The sequence below is a fragment of the Halictus rubicundus genome, chromosome 14 (assembly GCF_050948215.1).
Source record: "Halictus rubicundus isolate RS-2024b chromosome 14, iyHalRubi1_principal, whole genome shotgun sequence".
NCBI lineage: Eukaryota > Metazoa > Arthropoda > Insecta > Hymenoptera > Halictidae > Halictus > Halictus rubicundus.
The window spans coordinates 4,634,220-4,653,956 of NC_135162.1; the positions used below are offsets into that span (position 1 = coordinate 4,634,220).

At 34.2% G+C, this 19,737-nt stretch overlaps 4 protein-coding genes across 17 annotated transcripts; 3 read left to right on the forward strand and 1 right to left on the reverse strand.

The window, feature by feature from the left end:
• Window positions 1-18: 18 nt before the first annotated feature.
• Tsen34 (tRNA splicing endonuclease subunit 34) lies at window positions 19-2,211 on the forward strand. 3 transcript variants are annotated; one of them, XM_076800163.1, is made up of 5 exons: window positions 19-212; window positions 295-566; window positions 655-865; window positions 1,079-1,240; window positions 2,084-2,211. In XM_076800163.1, the coding sequence occupies exons 1-5, from the start codon at window positions 161-163 to the stop codon at window positions 2,143-2,145; spliced, it is 759 nt and encodes a 252-aa protein (XP_076656278.1). In that variant the 5' UTR covers window positions 19-160; the 3' UTR covers window positions 2,146-2,211. The 3 variants fall into 3 exon arrangements, with proteins under 3 accessions (XP_076656278.1, XP_076656276.1, XP_076656277.1); XM_076800161.1 differs by lacking the exon at window positions 2,084-2,211 and adding an exon at window positions 1,297-1,556; XM_076800162.1 differs by lacking the exon at window positions 2,084-2,211 and adding an exon at window positions 1,297-1,556 and having other exon boundaries at window positions 47-212; window positions 272-566.
• LOC143360946 (large ribosomal subunit protein bL27m-like) lies at window positions 1,591-13,586 on the reverse strand. 11 transcript variants are annotated; one of them, XM_076800148.1, is made up of 15 exons: window positions 13,318-13,586; window positions 12,242-12,400; window positions 11,913-12,155; window positions 11,622-11,833; window positions 11,383-11,537; window positions 11,037-11,311; window positions 10,521-10,976; window positions 10,163-10,451; window positions 9,826-10,069; window positions 9,309-9,496; window positions 9,110-9,248; window positions 8,669-8,961; window positions 8,244-8,352; window positions 2,371-2,451; window positions 2,231-2,303 (listed from the first exon to the last, which is right to left on the reverse strand). In XM_076800148.1, the coding sequence occupies exons 1-14, from the start codon at window positions 13,358-13,360 to the stop codon at window positions 2,392-2,394; spliced, it is 2,865 nt and encodes a 954-aa protein (XP_076656263.1). In that variant the 5' UTR covers window positions 13,361-13,586; the 3' UTR covers window positions 2,231-2,303; window positions 2,371-2,391. The 11 variants fall into 11 exon arrangements, with proteins under 11 accessions (XP_076656273.1, XP_076656270.1, XP_076656269.1 ...); XM_076800147.1 differs by having other exon boundaries at window positions 11,613-11,833; XM_076800149.1 differs by lacking the exon at window positions 13,318-13,586 and adding an exon at window positions 12,604-12,949 and having other exon boundaries at window positions 11,613-11,833.
• Window positions 5,246-7,380, forward strand: LOC143360948 (methionyl-tRNA formyltransferase, mitochondrial). 2 transcript variants are annotated; one of them, XM_076800160.1, is made up of 6 exons: window positions 5,246-5,894; window positions 5,973-6,170; window positions 6,248-6,370; window positions 6,429-6,607; window positions 6,780-6,884; window positions 6,967-7,380. In XM_076800160.1, the coding sequence occupies exons 1-6, from the start codon at window positions 5,671-5,673 to the stop codon at window positions 7,134-7,136; spliced, it is 999 nt and encodes a 332-aa protein (XP_076656275.1). In that variant the 5' UTR covers window positions 5,246-5,670; the 3' UTR covers window positions 7,137-7,380. The 2 variants fall into 2 exon arrangements, with proteins under 2 accessions (XP_076656275.1, XP_076656274.1); XM_076800159.1 differs by having other exon boundaries at window positions 5,254-5,894; window positions 6,693-6,884; window positions 6,967-7,355.
• A 1,787-nt stretch (window positions 13,587-15,373) lies between the features above and the next one.
• LOC143361030 (uncharacterized) lies at window positions 15,374-17,886 on the forward strand. Its single transcript, XM_076800270.1, has 3 exons — window positions 15,374-15,903; window positions 15,950-15,962; window positions 16,178-17,886. Exons 1-3 carry the CDS (start codon window positions 15,530-15,532, stop codon window positions 16,643-16,645), a joined length of 855 nt encoding a protein of 284 aa, XP_076656385.1. The 5' UTR covers window positions 15,374-15,529; the 3' UTR covers window positions 16,646-17,886.
• Window positions 17,887-19,737: the final 1,851 nt, after the last annotated feature.

Here is a 19,737-nt window from a genome sequence, read left to right on the forward strand (position 1 = left end):
ATGGCGACATCTGTCGAATAAAGTATTTTTGCTGCGCGCACAGTCCTGTGCGTGCCGTCTTTGCACAGACTTAGCACAATATGCATCAATCATAGTTATTTATTTTTAAGTCTTATAAAGTCTTATAAAAATAAACTTTCAAAATACTTGCTAAGCTAAAATGATAGATTTAATCTCATCCAGAAACAACGTCTTCATATGGAGTGCGGAAGGTAATTCGCTTTATATTTTTTTAGAACACATACTATACTATACAATTATGGATGTATAGGAATATTCATTGTTTGTTTTTAGACTGGTTAAATCTTAGAAAACATCATAGGATTGTCGGTGAATTGATAGGCTGCTTACCGAAAAAACCTAGGCAAGATATACTATCGGGTCTTCCGTTACTTCTACAACCGGAAGAAGTATCTCTTTTGCTAGAGAAGAACATAGCGCAGCTTATCCACTATCCGTGTCTTCAGAAACCACCGAACGACTCGTTAAAAGAAGCTTTTGAGAAATATAGAGACACGTTATTTGTGGAGCAAGAAGAATGTTTGAGAAACGAGAGAAAAAAACAGGTTTTCAAAATGATCTTCCTATTATCTTCTTTGTACTGTATGTATAAGAGTTTTACGAAGAATTCTCTCTATTGTGTATCTTTTATAGGTAATCAGTGTAATGGACAAGATTGTAGAGGGAAAGAAACGAAAGATACTTGGGATAGAAACAAGGAAAAAGAAAGCAAAGAAACCATTAGATCCAAAAGTGCAAGAAGCTCTTAATAACATTGAAATAAATAGACAAGAACTATTGGAGGAAGAAATGGCAAAAATACCTAAACTAGATAAGACTGAAGCTCTAATTCAAACTCACACAGGTATGTGTTATAGGAAGGAAAGTTAAAATTAAAACATTAAAATTAAACGTTTATTTTTATTAAATATCATTTCTGCTTACTATGTATAAACATCATTCCAGAGGAACATGTCTTGGAAAATAATAATACATGTATGAAACAGTATTATAAAATACATGTTCTTCTACGAAAGTTTTCTTCTTAAATGAATGAATTATATACATATATTCTTAGTATACCCATGGGCAAATAAAGATGAAGTTGAAATAGTGGAGTGGAAGTATCCTAGCAATCCTAAAGAGCAACTTAGATGTAATACGTATAAGGATCTTTGGGAGAGAGGATACTTCATAACAAGCGGAGAAAAGTTTGGAGGCGATTTTTTGGTATATCCTGGTATGTAATACTATAGCGTTCATTAATTATATTCTATTACATTCTTAAACTTCCAGGTGACCCTATAATGTTTCACTCTCAATTTATAGTCCACTGTAGGGACAGAAACGAAGAAATTCCAATAACTGAACTTTCAGCTCAATGCCGCATTGCGTGGCACGTTAGAAAAACGCGTGTATACGCATTTTTCTCTAAAGATCAAACTAATATTGTATATCAATCATTTCAATGGGCAGAAAGTAGAGTACTCGAGAATCGATAGCATTAGGCATAATGAGAATTTTGTACAAGAAATAAATGAAAATTTTATCGTTTTTATATTGCTATGTATTTGCACCATCGCTTCGTGTAATAAGCCTAAATTTAATCAAAAGATTACATTTCAAACAGTGTTGATTACCACAAATCGATTATGTTCCTTTCTGGGGATAACGTTAAAATGTTTCTTATATATAACACTTTTCTCTCTGCCTGCATAGTTCATTATAGCCCAGGGATGAGTGTTATTGGGATTAATTTTTTCACATGTAACCATTACCCTTCCAGCTTCTAAAGCGTATAATGTCCCGTTTTTACCCATACCAACCTATAACATAAATCATACATGAATTCTTATACGTTAAGGAAGATACTTGTAGTACATTTGGTATTTTACAATGGACCCCTTTGTATTCGGAGCTGTTTTGACTCCAAAACTGGAAAGTTTTATTGAATGCTGATAGTTTGTTTGATCCAGGACATTATAGAAGCAATGAAAAGTAAAATTGAATACTTTTACTTGTACTACACTTCACACATTGTTTCAAATTATAGTACAGCAATTTTTTTTTAGTGGTGTTTCAGAGTCGCCACTTGAGCGCAAAGAGTTAATTTCTTTACGTAAGTGCAGTAGAACTTACATATAGCCCTGGATGAAATCTGGGCCTAAGTTGAGTGACTAATAACTGACCCTTCTGGACATACCATCCATCCTGAACTTTCCATCCTCTATGTTTCGGTCTCGGATGACCAGGTTTAATTCTTGTACTAGTACCAGATTTCTTTGCCGCATACCTTATGCATGCTGTTGATCATTTCTTGTATTAAAATCGATTAACTACACAAAATACGTTACAAAAATGTCTACAAACCTAAATTAGTGGTAGTAGTGTTCATAAAAGGCTTTGTAATCTGCAAAGCATTGTTAAAAAGGTGTGATAGGAGAGACATATCTGAAATACAAATTATAATGTTTGTTTACTTGGATAATCATAACGTATCGTAAAAAAATTTTAATGCCATTTTCGCAGAAGTTATTTAATGTTTATGACTATGAGCATGTATGTTTTATACAACTTAAGATAAATAAAAAAAATGATCGATAAGGATTTCAATTAACATTTACTTTTATTACATTCAAATGCGAACGACTAAGGTTACCTAACCAAACTTCTGCGGGAAGTCAACTTTGATTAACAATACTATCACCCTCTTGCGGTGTTTGTTGCTACTAACTGTGTAATATGTGGGAAATTAAAAATTTTTGTTATGCAACCTTTAATCATTTGTAATTTTTATTAAAGAAAAAAATTTGCATAACGTAATTTGAATAACGTAATAAATATGTACAAATTCCCTTTAAATTATGTACTATAGCTTATTATAAGTAGTTGGTTTCAACCACATACATTTACGCAAATTATATGTTATTAATTTTCTTTTCTTTATGTTAATGGCTTGCGTGAAACAATCAACAGAAAACGAAAATAATTAAAATGATCAAATTGTATAGCTCACCCTGTATACGGCCACATGAGAAAACAAACAGGGGGAGGGAGTACGCGTGTCATTGGCCGCTCGATAAGTAATCGCTTCCTAGAAAAGCCCACCGTTAGGATAGTTAGCGCAGCTACTTATCGAGCGGTTGATGTAGCTAAAGCCGGGTAACTAAATACATAGTGCAATACAGTCATTGAAACACCAAATGTACAATGTATTTAGAATAAAATGAATATAATAGAGTAAGTAGAACATACCAAAGATATTGTTTATTAATAAACGCTATCCTAGTAATCAGTAAGTACGCAAAAATGGAATTAAACAAGCCAAGTACAAGTAGAGCAAATGTCAATAAACAGAAAATATGTAGAAATTTGACGCTGCAACAAAAATTGGAGGCAGTGAAAAAGAAGGATGCGGGTGTTCCCACAAGTAAAATAGCAGTGGAGTATAATGTTAACGATAGCGCAGTCAGAAGGTGGGTTCGCGATAGGGAGAAATTAGAAAAGTACAGTATTTCCTCCAAATCAAAGCGTGTACGTTTGTCTCCTGTCGAAAAAGTTAACGAGGCAGTAACTGCTTGGTATCATGACGAAAAGAAAAGGAACAACACAATTACTGTTATACAAGTGAAAGGTACATCTTGAAATTGTTCTGAACTTATAAAATAGTCTCGATATAATTATAGAATTAATTTTTCCAGCAAAGGCTCTAGAATTCTTTAAACAATTTGGCGACACAGGAACGTTTAAAGCAAGCGATGGATGGTTGAGAACTTGGAAGCAGAGGAATGGCATTAGTTTTATAACAAATTTCGAGGACCAATTGTCTGCTAACACTGAAACAGCTAAGAAGTTTAAGAATGAGATTTTAGAATTAGTAGAAACAGAACAGTTAACGTTAAATCAAATATTTAATGCCAATGATAGCGGGCTTTATTTTAAAATGATGCCTAATGGATCTCTAGATCTCAAAATGGAGAATTCAGCTCCAAACTACAAAAAGATCGAGGATAGATTGACTATAATGGCATGCTGTAATGCAAGTGGCTCATTAAAAATGCCATTGCTAGTTATTGGAGAACATGAATCATCGAAAGCACTGAAGAATTATGCACCACAAATGTTACCTGTATCCTATACAAGCCAAAAGAATGCTTGGATGAGCGAAGCCATTTTTGAAAGATGGTTTAAGGAACAGTTTGTACCTCGTGTCCGTAATTTCTTAAAATCAGAAAGCTTACCAGAGAAAGCTATTTTATTGGTGGGTAATACTAGGACACATCCGTCAACAAATATTTTAACTGTTGATGGAATTAAAGCAATATTCTTCCCACCTAATGTAACGTCAATTATTCAACCTCTTGTTATAGAGGCAGTGAAAAGGAGATATAAAAAAAAATTGTTAGCATTTGTAATAAATGCTCAAAACGATGGAATGGAGTATAATGAAGCAATAAATTCGCTTGATATTACAAATGCTATTGACTTAATAGGTAATGTTTGGAACGATATAACAGAACAGACAATTTCTAATTGTTGGAAAGAATTATTAAACATGCCACTTGATGAAGACAACAGTTTGGACAGTATCACCTCCAAGTGCATTCATCAAATGTGTAAAAAGATTTCGTGTTATGAAAATGTTACGTTAGATCAGATTAATGAATGGATTCATGTGGATTGCCTACCGAGTCTAACTGATGGAGAAATGATTAAGATTAAAGAAGAACCCTACAAGGATGAGACTGGTAAATGAATATTTAATTACTAGACTTTAAAGTAGTGGTCGGTCCATTATTATTTAAAAATGTTTGTTCTGCAGATTATTATACAGAGAAGGATCATCTAATGGAGGATGAAGTTTCGCCTTCGAAAGCTTTGGAAAGTTTGGACTGTGTCATCTCGTTTTTCGAGGAGACTGGAGAAATTTCACTTTTTGACATGAAAGTGCTGAAGAAAGTGAGAAGCAGATTGTTGAGAATTAAAAATAATATTTAATGTAAGATATAATATTTATTGACCTCGATGACAAATAATGTTTTGTAATATATAAATAAAATAATTGAATGAACTGAACTGTCACATGAAAGCATCCTGTGGAATGACCCAATCGAACGCTTAGACCTTAGATATAAATCTAGTACATATATATGGTCTAACAAGATCGAACGGTTTAAAGGCGCATTTCTGCCGAATTCCTGCCAGAGGACATCTTGTGAGGTATGCAGAGTACATTCTGCAGTATATTGCAATTTGGTGCGAAATTTAAACATATGCACAAAACACAACAGAATTATAAATTATATTTTATATAATCATTAAAAATCTATAGGCTATCAACTTACAAAAGTTCGTCGAAGTTGTATAAATATATATGTAGTTCCCCCACTTTGTGAATCATATAACGCTATTTACCTACATATGTACATCAAAAAATAGTGATTTGTAATCTTTGATAATTAAACAATAAAGTTCAAATTGTAATTCTTTTATCCTCGATTTTCATCTTTTGTATCCCGTATGTAGGACAAAGTAATTGTTGCAGTCGAAAGCACTGTAGCAATATTCTACGATGAAACATAACCATGTAGTTTACGTTTTAAAGCGGCTGTTGTGCATCAATAAGTAGCAAACTTGATAAATAACTTTCTGAATGACAATGCAACCGATATGTCGATTTCTAATGTAAGAACACTTAGATCGAAACAATTCATATGCTCGTTCAAGAAATTAAGAAAAGTATTAACATTCAACGTTAAAAGAGAAGTACATATTAATTGTCATGCTTTTAATAAAGAGTCTGATCAATTACCGAATAGTGGCCCATGGAACGTATTATTTTTTGGCACGAACGGATTTGCAGCAGAGAGTTTAAAGACCTTATATAACAAATAGTAAGGAATGTTTATGTTTCATATGATTTTTAATTCTCTCATAGTTTTATTTTTAATAGTTACTATTCGTTTGTTTAGTGATTCTAAGATTGTGCAATGTTTGGAGGTAGTTACACTGAAAACGGCAAAAGAGAATGCAGTTATAAATATCGCAAAAGAAAAAGAACTTACTATACACTATTGGCCACTTGATAAAGCTATATACAACTTCCACATTGGAATAGTTGTTTCGTTTGGTCATCTGATTCCTTCCAAGATTATAAATTCTTTCCCACTGTAAGCTATTTTATATATGCAATAACAATCAATTTATTGTTATGCTAATATATCTTTTGTTATCAACATTGCTGTAGTGGTATGCTAAATGTTCATGGTAGCTTATTACCAAGATGGAGAGGAGCAGCACCGATAATTTATTCATTAATGAATGGCGATGATCAAACAGGCGTAACGATAATGAGGATAAAGCCAAAGAAGTAAGTATTATTTTTATATATGTTATAATTATTGTATTGTAATCAACTGTAATTTCAGGTTCGATATAGGGGAAATAATTCTGCAGAAAGAAGTTAATATAGGCGAGCATGAAACACTACCTCAGTTGCATAGTAAATTAGCAAAACTCGGAGCATATCTATTAGAAAAGACTTTTGAAGATCTACCAGGAGCATTACGATCTGCAAAACCCCAAAACGAAGCCAATGCAACATACGGTGAATATAAATTTCACATCTCTCATTGATGCAGATAGTTGAGGAAACATATAATATAAATGATTAATCGTATTGCACTATTTAGCACCGAAAATAACATCAAAGATAGCTATTGTCAAATGGGATGAAATGTCTGCAACAAATATTTATAATTTACACCGTGCTCTCGTAGGATTATATCCATTAAGTACAAGATTAGGAAATAAGACAGTAAAATTATATGATGTGATGATCACTCATAAATCAATTGCTAAAAAATTTATAGAAAAACCACCAGGTAAATGTATAATATTGTGCATGAATTAAAATGATAACTAAATTGCAATTCATATGATTGCTACAAAACTATATCTTTGTAGGAATGGTAACATATGATAAAGTAAGTAATGAATTAATTATAAAGTGTAAAGGAGCAGGTTGCATTTCTGTAAAACGCATAAGTGTTCAAGGTAAATCCGTAATGACTGCAGGTGACTTCAACAATGGTTACATAATTGGTAAAAATGAAACGTACATTTTGTTTTCTTGATGACTTCATTTTAAATTTAGCAATGAAACATACATCAAAAAGTTGTCTCACAAAAAACGAGAAGGATTTTGTGCTTTTATAAGTAATGTAACATTAAGTTATGTAATAAATGTAATTACGTTTTAAGTGGAATGTATAAACAGTCATATAAATATTTAAAAAATGTTGAACTTATACAATCATTTTCTACAAATATGGAATTTTGTTCTATTAATTTGTTTCTTACCTTCGTAAATATGTATTCACCCAAGAAACTATATAAAATCAAGCGTAAAAAAATCAATTGATAATAAATAGTGGAAACTTTATTAACAGAAGACAGAAGTTCTAAACCAGATGTAAAAATAAAATTTACAGTATATGTTTTCAAGAAACTTTGTTTAATTAGAGGAGAAATTGTATCTATATTCTGTATATTTTACAAAAAAGATAATGACATTCAATGTCTTAAGTTATTTAAACGTAGAATTATAGCTGCAGACATAAAATTGTTGATATTAAGTCTCAGTTTCAGAGGCCTGAAATAAAAGAAATATTTTTACTATTACAGAGTCTTAGTTTTATTGAATTAGTTTAGCTTTTAATATATTCCTAGTAACAATTTCAGATTCAAAGTTAAAATTATCCATAAATAAGTTTTAAGCTAATTTGTTACTTTGGCCTGCTTCAAAATTCTATGTAGTGTAGTTGTATTATCCGTCATTTATGAAGAATTGATCCCATTTTCTTATAAAAGTGAGATTAAAATTTTTCGTATTAATAACTAATTGCCTTTCGATATTTCGGTAAATGGAACGTTGTGTTCGATTATTGAATAAATAAAGACGGCACAGCTCTTACTGAAAATAATTAGTTAATGTTAGCAACTAGTTATTAATAAGATTGTTCGTTCTACGTTTACGATCATTCAGAGAACTGATGATTTACATTGTATGTTAACAATAAAGTACTTTATATTTTGTCGTTTTCCAATGCTGGAGACCGCATCGTCTAATTAACTTCTCTTTACAAATTAACGATAATCTGTCATTCCTCGTTTTGACCAAATAAAAAGTACCGTTATTTGATTGTGCAATGGATGTAAGTAATAAATTATAGTTAACTTACACTAGGATCGCAGTCTGCACAATGCCACGAATAGCCTCTCCGTTTTGGTGATTTTTTAACTGGCGGATCAAGACAGGTGAAGTGGTAGCACTTTTTACATTCGTCACACCTGGCATGCAAGAAGTAACAATATCAAGATTTTGCAATACGTATAAGAGTGCTACGGTCAGTCTCGTGATCAATGGCACACACTTTCAATCAAAATAACTTTTATAAAGTTGTAAAAAGCAACTTCTATTTATTTTGTATTTCCGATTAAACGCAATTTTCCCAAAATTTTCATTACATATCGTCTAGTAAACTAATTCATCTAGCTTGGCAGAAAAAACTGAAGTAGCTCGGTCCATTTCTAAAAAAGTTGATTTAAAATGTGTGCCATCAATTATGAGACTGATCGCATACGCGATATGTTCGTGTTTACTAACATAACGAGATTTTGACTGGTGCCAGGCATATCACAGACATTGCAATGGGTTAAAAGGTCTGTATCTTTCCCTCTTTTTCCATTTCCCGTAGACGTCCGGTTACTCGTGTTATTAGTAGTTGCATTTGCTGCAATCGGTGCAGGAGTCGGAACTACAGGTGGAATAACAGGCGGTGGCAGTATTTTAGGCGGCGGTAGTGGTGATGTGATTTCAGTGCTGGTCGACGTAGCAACAAACATTTGCGGACTCGATTCAGAGGCTATCTCACCCTCGGGTCTTGGAATCGGTTTGATCTTTTCGATAAAGTAAAATACAAATTAATCATCTTATCGGTGCAAAAGTTCGTGGTCCAATTCCTTCTTGTACTTTAATACGAAATCGGGCACAAACTTTTGCACTGACCTAATATATTCAACGCGAGACAAAATCGTAAGACCATACTTTTATCGTTATTCTCCTATGAACTTCCGGTTGGCCCTGCCCTTCCGGATTCTCCACATCGAGACTTTTCCTTTTATGTTTCCGTTTTCTTTGTTTCACTCCCGTAATCGGGTCGGGAGTATACCTTTTGTGTTTCTCTCTGATAAAGAAACCAACGAATTATATATTTTACCTTCTCTCGAGAAGATAGATTACCAACCTTCTCCTTTTCTTCGCGCTCCTTTGTGATACCGATTCCGTACCGTCCGCTGGAGCTACCATGTATTCAGGAGATCCTTCCCTTGCCGCTATTGTCACATTGTTAATAGGTTGCTGATTGTACACTGGTTCTCCCGACTGAACGGGAGTCGAAGTTGGAGGCTGTGGTCCTACTGGCTTTATAGTCACCTGAGTATCGCAATATCAATATATAAATCACTATTTGTCCAAGATAAGAATTATGTGTTGTACAAAAAATTATTTTTACAGATGTTACATAGTATCAAGGGCCACATAATGGCCGGTGTTCGTGACTTCTATAGAGAAGTGGAGGCATTAAAAAATTAAAAACAAAAAATTAATGTCATCATGTAACGAATGGTTAATACCATGCAACACATCTGTAGAAATAGTTTTCTGTACAACGCATAATTTAGAAGTTATTCGATGTGATCGAGGTAGGTGCCTCGCCCTGTGTATCGTCACAATACGAAGACGATAATTTAACGAATAATTACTTTTGGTGTTGTAGGTGTATCAGGGGCAGTCACGTTCGTTATACTGCTAAGGCTACCAGAAGAATTTTTCGAAGTACTTGGCGTCGTTGGTGTTGCAGGCGCTTGCATTTCTTGTGGCGGCGTGGGTGTTGGCGTTGACGTTAAATTAGAATCATCCTTGCAATGTCTTAACTTCCGTGGAGCTGACGTGTCAACGCGTTCTATCTCCGATCCGGAAGATTCTTTGTCGCACTCAGAACATTGCCTGTTTTACACAAGTTTATTTTAGGTCAATGTAAAAGTTCGTGCCCGATTCGGTTCGAAAGGTACGGAGAATGCAGAATGCACGTGTACATACCATCCCATAAGCTTTGTTTTTTTGGGCATACGCGATAGAGGTGGGCTAAGACAAGATAAGTGGTAATGAAGATGGCACGTATCGCATTTCGCAAGAAGGTGCTGGTTGGTAGATCTTCTGCATATTCCACACTGATGCCTCAACGTCAGTTCACCTTTATGATTTTGATCTTGCGCTTGACTACTTAACACTCTACCTTCGCGTACTCCTTCTACCCCTTTGCCAACTGGCAGAGGAAAGCCTACACCCATTTTCAACGCAGCTGCGGTTGGTACACCTAATCCCGTACCTATTAGAATTCATAATAAATTTGTATATTTCGTACACCTGATTTTCCAACGTATAATTAACATTTTACCTAAAGTTGGCGCTATTCTTGGTTTCGATAAGTCAGCTATTTGCGGCAAAGGTTTCCCATAGCCACTGTTCTGGAGCACTTGCTGATACATTTCAATCTTTTCCTTTAACGTTAAATTGACACGGATTTGTTCCTCATTGTCTTTCATCACCTCGTCGTACTTTCTGTCTAGCCTTTGTTGTTCGTTTAATAATTGCGAGTTAACGTCAAGGAGTTCTTGCAACCTTCGTTTCATAGATGTTACTCGTAGATTGCGATCTAGATAGTAACCGATAAATTCCACACTGAAAGCGGGCGGTATGTGCCATTTTTTTCTAACATCGACTAATGCTACGAGTTGTGCTTCCTGGGCTTCTAACGCAGCCGTGTCTACGCCCATGAGTTCAGCTTTTCTTGCCAGTTGTCGACAAGCAGAGGCTGATGTGGTCAATAATCGGGGCATCTTTTGAGTCGGTACTGAAAATTAAAATCATATAATATTCAACGTGTTTGTCGCATTTCACGTGGACGACGTACCCCATGGCGGTGGCCGAGACGCTTTGTGAGCTAAATATTTATGTCTATGTTTAGCTAATTTCCTTTGAATTCTACGTCGTTCTTCGGTATCTAAGAGTTCAGGCTGTTTCAACAGGCCGTGTCTGTATTGAGCTCGTAATTGTAACGCCAACCAGTTGCGTCTACGTCTACGAACGAGAGTTTTATCGGAATGAAGTTTGCAATGTGCATAGAAAGGATCGGCCTGGTCAACTTCTTCGCTATGAGCTTCTGACAAAAGACCTTCTCTTTGCGCACTATGGAAAATAGTATTGTTAGTCTCCCTCACAATTAATTGAAATCGTGTATACGAAGCGACTTGTCGTACCATGTAACATGAAAATACGTATGACACATTCCTGCATCGCATTCTATGCATACTCCGGTACGAGCATAACGCGCATCTTCGCATAAAGAACACTGTTTCGCTCCCCATTTACTATACGCCATCTCAAAGAGCGTTACGCTTGATAAACGATCAACCTAGCGTAATTACAGACACATATAAGCATGAATATTGTAAGACACTATTGTTTTATGTATAATAGAAATAAAAACCTTCCATACTTCTCCAAAAGCAACACCGGGTACATAAAGTGCACATACTAAATGGACCCATTTGCCTACATCAGTCTCTTTAAAAATGCCACCTTTGTTCGGACAAAGTTCACATGGAGGATCCTCAATGCCTGCACTGCAAGCTTCGCAAAACCATGGCGCCGATTGGCATAAAGAATCAGTACTTGAAAAACTTTCTACATCGGATACACCGTAACATCCTAAAATAGATCATGTCGCATGTTGTAAATGCTCTCGATTAAATAGCAGGTAGTAATTTATATTAGTTCGTATTCTTACCTTCATGTACACTGACACCACATCCATCGCATTCAACAATTTCATTAACATCATCACTTCTATCTCCTAAGCAACCACAACAAATTAACATTTTGTTTATTTTGTCTTCTAAAGGTCCGCCTTTCATTGCTTGCTGCCGAGCTTGTTCAATGACATCCCCTACTGTCAAATTAGGATTCTCTTTCCTATTGAGTAGCGGATCCTCCAAAGAATCATCAGATTCTTCGGACACGTCTTCGTCCTCTTTGGTATCCAGGAAAAATAATTGATTAATTTCAGGAGTGAATTAGACCCTTACTAATTAATGAAATTGCTATATTCCATTGTACCTTTTCCAATATCGTTAGAGTCTTCGGAATCATCGTCGGATTCCTCGCAGTGATCCTCAATCCTGAAGTCACTGTCATCGGAACTATCACCTAAATCGAACTCGAGCAAAGGTGCTGTTCCTATTGGCTTGACTCTCCTTTTCTTTGGGTCTCTCTCGACTGAAAAAATAATGTAAATTAGAGTTTTTCAATCTTTGAATTATATAAAATGTATATATTTATAAAAATCAGCATATAAGTTTTATATAATTGATACATTTTGTAATATGCAATGCTCTTGCTCAAATGAGTGTATATCACGGAGAATATACAACAATTTAATGCTAGGTTATGTAAGTATTTCATTTACAATAAATACATACAGAAGCTTGTCATATTAGTCTTGTATTGACAGTTATATTTAATTTCGATTAGGTTATTTTGTACTGTTTTAACAGCGTCCACTTAATTTTTCCGTCAGCAGTTCTGACACTTCATGTATAGCTATATAGATTTTGAATGTCTCCCACTACTCATTGAAGTCAACGAGTCGTTGCTTCATAAAATACTGACATACGCGTAAGAAACAATGCCGGCTATATGAATTAGGTTAATTTTACATATCCTGTATTTATCATATTTTTACATGCGCCAATTAAAGGTTCATTGACCGGTCGAGTGCTTTTCGAATTACTTCGATTAAAAGCTGAATTAATATTAGGATTGTTTACCGAAAATTTTGCACACGTTTAAGTCATATGATATTACGATCAAAATTCATAAAAATATATAAATTTATTATACACTCATTATTAAAGTGTAATAACTTTTTACTTATATAGGTTGAAGCATTGTCGCGTTCTCTTTGCAAAATCTAACGCGTGACAGGAATATGAGTAGATTTCGTATAATACGGACATCCTTATTTCGTATTTTACAATTGTATATAACAAATACTTGCGGTGGAAATCGTCTGTTTATCTTTTGTAAAAATTTAAATGTTTAATGTTAAGTTGAATATTTATTTGTATATGTTATACTAGCGATAGAAATAAATATATTTAGTGTTAATTAAAAATAAAATATGTTTAACTTACTCATTGTTTTGTATAAAAACCCTACATCATCGTCCTGAGACATTTTTTACTCGTACATAAAGATTTTCTTTAGTTCACAACATAAAATCTTCAATGCTCCTTTAAATATATTACACTTAATATGTAGAGACTAAAACAGATTCTTCTGTACACGTGAACGAGGCAATATACACACAATATTTTGTATAAATATTTATGAATCTTTAGTTATTCAAATTGCTTAATTACAGAAAGTAAAATAAACTTCCTTCGCTGGTACATGTTATCCTTCCGACGCCGTGGTGTTCCTACTCGAATCAGTAACATTACGCCATATTGAATTTCTCAAAATCCTTTCGCGGGAAGTACAATCGGTATTTAAATATTTACCAAATTATATATTGCTCTCTATCAAAGGATACTACAAGGACGAAGAGTAGTAGTAGTAACCGAATGGTTTAGTAGTATTGAAAGGATAAGAAACGATATAGACAGAAGGAAAAGGAAAGAAACTAGGACCAAAAATTTAAGCAGTTGCAATGGTAATATTATATTAGATTAGCGTAGGTTGAATTAATAAATAAATAACACATGGTTTGTAAACCAAGTATATTTCTTGACCGTAAGGCTAAAATTAAATAAATATATAATATGTACTGTTCTCTATCTATATGTACATCAACATAAAATCATCCGAAGTCAAATTAAATATACTTCTTCAATGAAAGTTATAAAAATATACGTGTAAATAAATTTAGTAAACAATTTTATAATATATTATAATCATCTATGATGGAAACAGACTGTAATAAAAATTATTTGGAAATATAAGGTAAAGGAAGTTGCGAGTATAAAGTAGTCAACTTTGCTATTTGTTGCTGTTCCAAAAGATTTTAGTTCAAATCGCTATATATAATTTAGTACTGTCATTTTCAACTAGAATTATTAAATAAGTGTGCAAAGTGATACAAAAATTTCGAGTCTGTTTGAATTATACTAGAATGCATTTTGTTATAACTTTTGGATTTTTAATTCCAACAAAATCTTACGAGAATGTTGAGAGCGAGAAAAGTGCGTCGTCCAAGAAGAAGGTTACAAAGAAGCAACAGCTTAAAAAAGAAGCAACAGTTAAGAATATAACGAATATTACGGAAGTTGCATCAAATATTATAAGCACTGGCGAAATATTAACAGAAACACATGTTGAATACGAACTTCTACCGGGCTACACTTTTAAATTCGATTGCCGCTGTTGGAAGACTGCTACAAAGGTAATCCTACGCATTTATGGTAATAAATTAGATAAGACAATCAAAGAATTCATTCACAATGTTGTAATTTTGTGGTACGAGCCATAATTATATAGATATACACAGAAAATGGTGATTGGTGCTTGAGGCCTATATCATGTCCAATTCAAGAGAATAATCTTTGGGTTATATTTTCTGTCCATCACGAGGTTCATTTAAACGAAAAACAATTACGAATATTGTTTAATCACGTCATTACTTACCAAATCTTTCCTGGAAGAAAAAAGTTTTCTGAAAGGTTTGTTGCAAGTGACAAATAGTATACTTCATTAGTATTTTTATTTATTCGTCATGAATTGTACAACTGTTATATAAATAAAATATTAATATATCCAGCAGTAACTATACTTGCTGCAGGGTAAATTCTGTTTCATTAAATATTTTAAAAGATATATTGGATAATATATAGGGCCAAAAAGGACAAAGTGAAACAACTTTATACAGATCCTGAAACAATTAATGTCCAAAGTAATGACTTTCTGGAATTATATCCTTCTGAATGGAAGGATAACACTAGATCCAAACCGGAACCAACAATAGTCCAATATGAAATGGATGAATTCAGCATCACATCTTACCTTGATGTAATACCAGGTCTAGTCTTGTATTTAAACAGTCATTGTTTTATTAAAAAAAAAAAACATATAACCCTACACTGTTATGTGAATATTATTAGACAGCAGACATCAACATAAATTTTGGAAAATGGTAAAGAAAAAGAGGTTTCCCTCTGAACCTTTGTTAACTGAATTAGCTCCTTCTATTGAAGTACCTCCAAAAACAAAAAAATTAAAAAACACAAAGAAACAAGAGATGATTGTACAAAAGATGTCTGTAACAGCAGGGAACCTGTTCTCTGGTAATCAAAATATTCGATAACGTAATGATATTATCGTATTTGATAAACAAACTCGTTTTTAGACATGGGTACAATCACTTGTGCTGGTACATCACAGATACCAAGCATTTCATCTATCTTTATTTACACACAATGTGATAACATGTTATTTAACAATAAATTACGAAGAATATTGAATAATATATCCATCAAGTTGGAGCAAATGTCCAATTTTCCTGATGACATAGCAATCCGGAATGGTTTTCATTACCTTTATGTAAAAGCTGATTTTATTGATAGAACAATCATCACACCATACTATGCTCTTACTAAAACAATATACTTTGAGTTCATGCAATCTTTTATGAACGAAGAATTTCAAGCAGAGGAACTAATCAGCTTTCTTGGAACAAAGCTTCTTACATTTCAAGTAATGAATACATTTATTGATTATGATTAGTATACGCAAAACAGTAAACAGTAAACATTTATTGACTATGATTAGCATACGCAAAACAGTAAACTCATTTAAAGACACTTTTGCATTAATTTCAACTCCTTAAAATGATTAAAACGAGAACTAAATGTTTATGTGGCTCCTATACCTTGCAATTAATCCAAATAGAAATTCATTGTAAATAGGAGCTACATAGACATTTATCTTTTTTCATAATTGTATTGAGTGGAAAACATTAATCATTATTAAATGCTTAATTAGAGCTATATAAATTAGGTAATAGGCGTGAGAAATGAAAATACTGCCAATTTTCTAACTTCAATACCAAAAATGCAATCAAAGGAACCATTTACACTTAAAAAAGAAGTTGTCTTGCTTGGCTTTGCATCGTTCGATCTATCTGATCTTTTGAGAGGATTATGGGAAGTCAGATTAATAGGAAGTTTGTGTCAACCTATTAACATGAATGATTGCAGTGATGAAAATTCTGTAAACAATTCCCCCTTCACCCATGACATTCTGACAATGTTTGGAACTGTTATAAAGATTAAAGTTCGCTCAGCACATGATCTAAGGATCATTCATCGTGAGGTTCTTGAACGTATTCGTTCATTTAATAGAATCTTTTTAATACTAGAGGACTATCCATTAGCAGATAGCATCCTTGCAGATGTATTTTCTCATAATTGTACATTGATTTCTAACATTGAGGATTGCGAGGATACTGATTTAGAGGTAAAGTAGATACTTGATCTTGTTAGATCAGAAATAATTACATTATACAATTATTTGCATTTTTAAATGCTTGTTCAATTCTGAAAGAAAGTTAGAATTTGTTGTATAGTGTTATTAAAAGATACGGCTAATAAACAAATTTCCTATACAGATAAAAGAAACATCCAAAGATATTTTAACTGGTTTCGCAATTGATTCTTGCAACAGATATTATATCTTTCTCGAGGGTTTAGCCAAGGGTTATTTATTAAAAGTTTGGGAAAGAGTAGCCAAGCTCGAAAGCAAAAGTATCTTTTATAATAGCAGTGCTGTATTTCTCGTAAGGCTTTATAAAGATTTCATATGCATAGGTGGTGTTCTTAAACTTAAACTAAGGTAAACTGAGTGTAATGAACATGGCATGAGCATGGAATGATTTTCGAATTTACAATTATCAACAGTGAGCCTTTAGAGCTGCAGTTGCAACAACACAGTGTGTACATTGGTAAAACAAGAACAACCCATCAAGCTCATCTATTAAGAACAGTAGGATTAGTGAAATTGACGTCAACTATGACGGCTCTGGCTCAAACATGTTTACTCCCAAGGGCAAGCACTGTGAAAGCTGTCTTCGAAGATGTTAAGAGACATTATTTATAAATAGGACACCCCAAGTTGAAGATCAAAAATTAATATTGGAAATTGTTGATATAATAACTGAAATTAGTGCAAAAATAATTTTTTATGTAAATTTTGGGTGAATTTTTATTATTCTGAGTGAGCCATATTGATGGTTATGTGATGATGATCGTGTGTATCTAGATTGTAAATGAAGCATATGAAGATATTTATGAACAAATAAAACAATTATTTCAATAGAACATTGTAAAATTTGTAAATATAGTTTACAATGTTAGGATAATGAGAATAATAATCGAAAGCATATAAATGTCTCTGTGCTTACAAAACGGAGTTTGCTCTTCGCAGTCGGGAATGCAACTGATCGTAATTTTCTTACTTTCGGGATCATTTATGCATTCTAACAACGTAGAACTTTTATAAAACAGTAACAATGATAGAAATATGAAGTTTAAATTATTCAAAGGGATATTGGTGATGTAAATAACGTGTGAAAGTTAATAATAATTTTATGTATTTTTTAAAAAACAATGAACGTCATCCCCTCCTTGATGGTGGTTAGTATCCCACATTTTGAAGCCGCTCACACATGGGTAAATATGAACTAACAAACATAATTCAACAGAAAGTACGTGGACGTACTTGACGAAAACGTACGTAATAACAAAACGGTGTGCACCTTGCATGACGAAACTACTGCATCAAACCCGAACACAGACATAGTTATACAAAATTTTTTCACATCCTATCTCGAATTACGAGATACATTCAAACACCTAAACAATAAAAAATCATCCAGCTTCGATAATATACCAAACACATCATTAAAAAGACTACTCCTCCGGTACATTTCCTTCTACACGGTAATATTTAATAATTGCCTAAACAGCGGAAGTGGTGATAGGCAAGGTAAACAAACAACTACCTCCTAATAGCCGGCGACCTAAATGCCAAACACACAGACTGGCACAACCCCATAGACAACAAAATAGGAATCTCATTAAAACACCAAAACCAAAGAGAATATAAAGTTTCACTACTAAATACAGCAGTCTCATCTTTCCCGAAAAGTGGCGCCTTTATGGATATCTGCCTAGCAGACAGCAGAATCAAATTCCACAACCTCCCCATCTCTGGAAGATTAGAATCACACGACTACGCGAGCGACCATAGAGCAGTTGAAATGACAATCTTCCTCAACACCGACGAACCGATGGAAATTGACGAACCAAACCCCATCATTAAATATAACTTCAACAAGGCTGACTGGTACGAGTTTAAAACCTGCCTAACGGAAATAGACGACACAGACGTACTAAACAAAAGAAATTTGACAATCGAAGAAATAGACAATTAGAATTGGGAATAGACAATAGACAAAAGAAATATACAAACAATAAAATTAAGTAAGCGTCTAACTCCTCGATAGTATAGTGGTCAGTATCCCAGTATCCCTTGAACCTCCGCCGGGGTAAGACGTGCCGAGAGAGCTCTCAAGGACCCAGGTAGCCAAAGGGACACTTAGCAGAAGTGCGGATACAGTGCCAAAAAGTGAAAGTTGAACCCAAAGAACAACGCAGTGCTTGTGCAAGAACAAAGTGAGGTGTGCACAAGTTGTAAGAACAAGTGAAATTGTTATAAAATAAAAAAAAAAAGTGATCGCCGAATTACAAAAAAATTGAGAACGCGATCGCCGACCAAAGAGGAGCGGACGCCCCCGCAAAAAACAAGTTTCAACCACCCGGACCAGGATGGAACCGATGCAGCGAACAAAATAAGCAACCTACCAACAAAGGCCAACATAAAAATCACGAACGCACTGAAAAAAATAGCACAATGCAACGAAACATCCAGCTGTTTAGACGACCCGCAAACGGCACATCTGATCAAACAATTGCTGAAAAATAATAAAAACACCAAGCGAATCAATCCTACACCAAATCTTTATCAGAGGAAAGTCGGCAAAACGAAATTTGCACAAGAGACAACAGATATGGGAAAACCAAAGAAAACAACGACCAACACACAGGTCCCAAAGGAGGAACCCAACGTAAACAAAGCAAACAACAGCAGCATGGATAAAAAAAAAACAGGAAGATCTTATGAAACTCATAGAAAATCTCAACAAAACAATAGAAAGATTATCCAAGCAACTCGAAGAAGAGCGCATGAAAAACGGAAAGAGAGACCAAGGTATCTCCTTCTTCGACCAGAACCGATTCGCAGCCCTGGAGGTAGACGAACATTACCCCCCATTAAGCGAAACGGTCGCCCAAAAAAATCTGAAGGACGCAGGCATCGCAGGTCAGAAAAGACCCAGAACGAGCGAAGACACCCCAGACGCAGCGAAGAAGACGGACATGGATCAACCCTCCACCTCAACCTCCAACGCCGCTGGAAAACCCCAGGCACCCGCCGGACAAAAGACAATACCTAGCGAACCGAAGTCCGACAGTGCCAAGCCACCCCCCATCACAATTACC

Coding starts and splice junctions, on each gene's coding strand:
- LOC143361030 (XM_076800270.1), top strand. CDS start 15,530: ATGGGTACAATCACTTGTGCTGGTACATCACAGATACCAAGCATTTCA.
- Tsen34 (XM_076800161.1), top strand. CDS start 161: ATGATAGATTTAATCTCATCCAGAAACAACGTCTTCATATGGAGTGCG. Junction 213..294: donor CTTCATATGGAGTGCGGAAG/GTAATTCGCTTT, acceptor GTTTGTTTTTAG/ACTGGTTAAATCTTAGAAAA. Junction 567..654: donor GAAACGAGAGAAAAAAACAG/GTTTTCAAAATG, acceptor TATCTTTTATAG/GTAATCAGTGTAATGGACAA.
- LOC143360946 (XM_076800147.1), bottom strand. CDS start 13,360: ATGTCTCAGGACGATGATGTAGGGTTTTTATACAAAACAATGA. Junction 11,312..11,382: donor ACGTATTTTCATGTTACATG/GTACGACAAGTC, acceptor TATTTTCCATAG/TGCGCAAAGAGAAGGTCTTT. Junction 9,497..9,825: donor ATACACCTACAACACCAAAA/GTAATTATTCGT, acceptor TGCGATACTCAG/GTGACTATAAAGCCAGTAGG.
- LOC143360948 (XM_076800159.1), top strand. CDS start 5,671: ATGTCGATTTCTAATGTAAGAACACTTAGATCGAAACAATTCATATGC. Junction 6,171..6,247: donor ATTATAAATTCTTTCCCACT/GTAAGCTATTTT, acceptor ACATTGCTGTAG/TGGTATGCTAAATGTTCATG. Junction 6,608..6,692: donor CGAAGCCAATGCAACATACG/GTGAATATAAAT, acceptor TGCACTATTTAG/CACCGAAAATAACATCAAAG.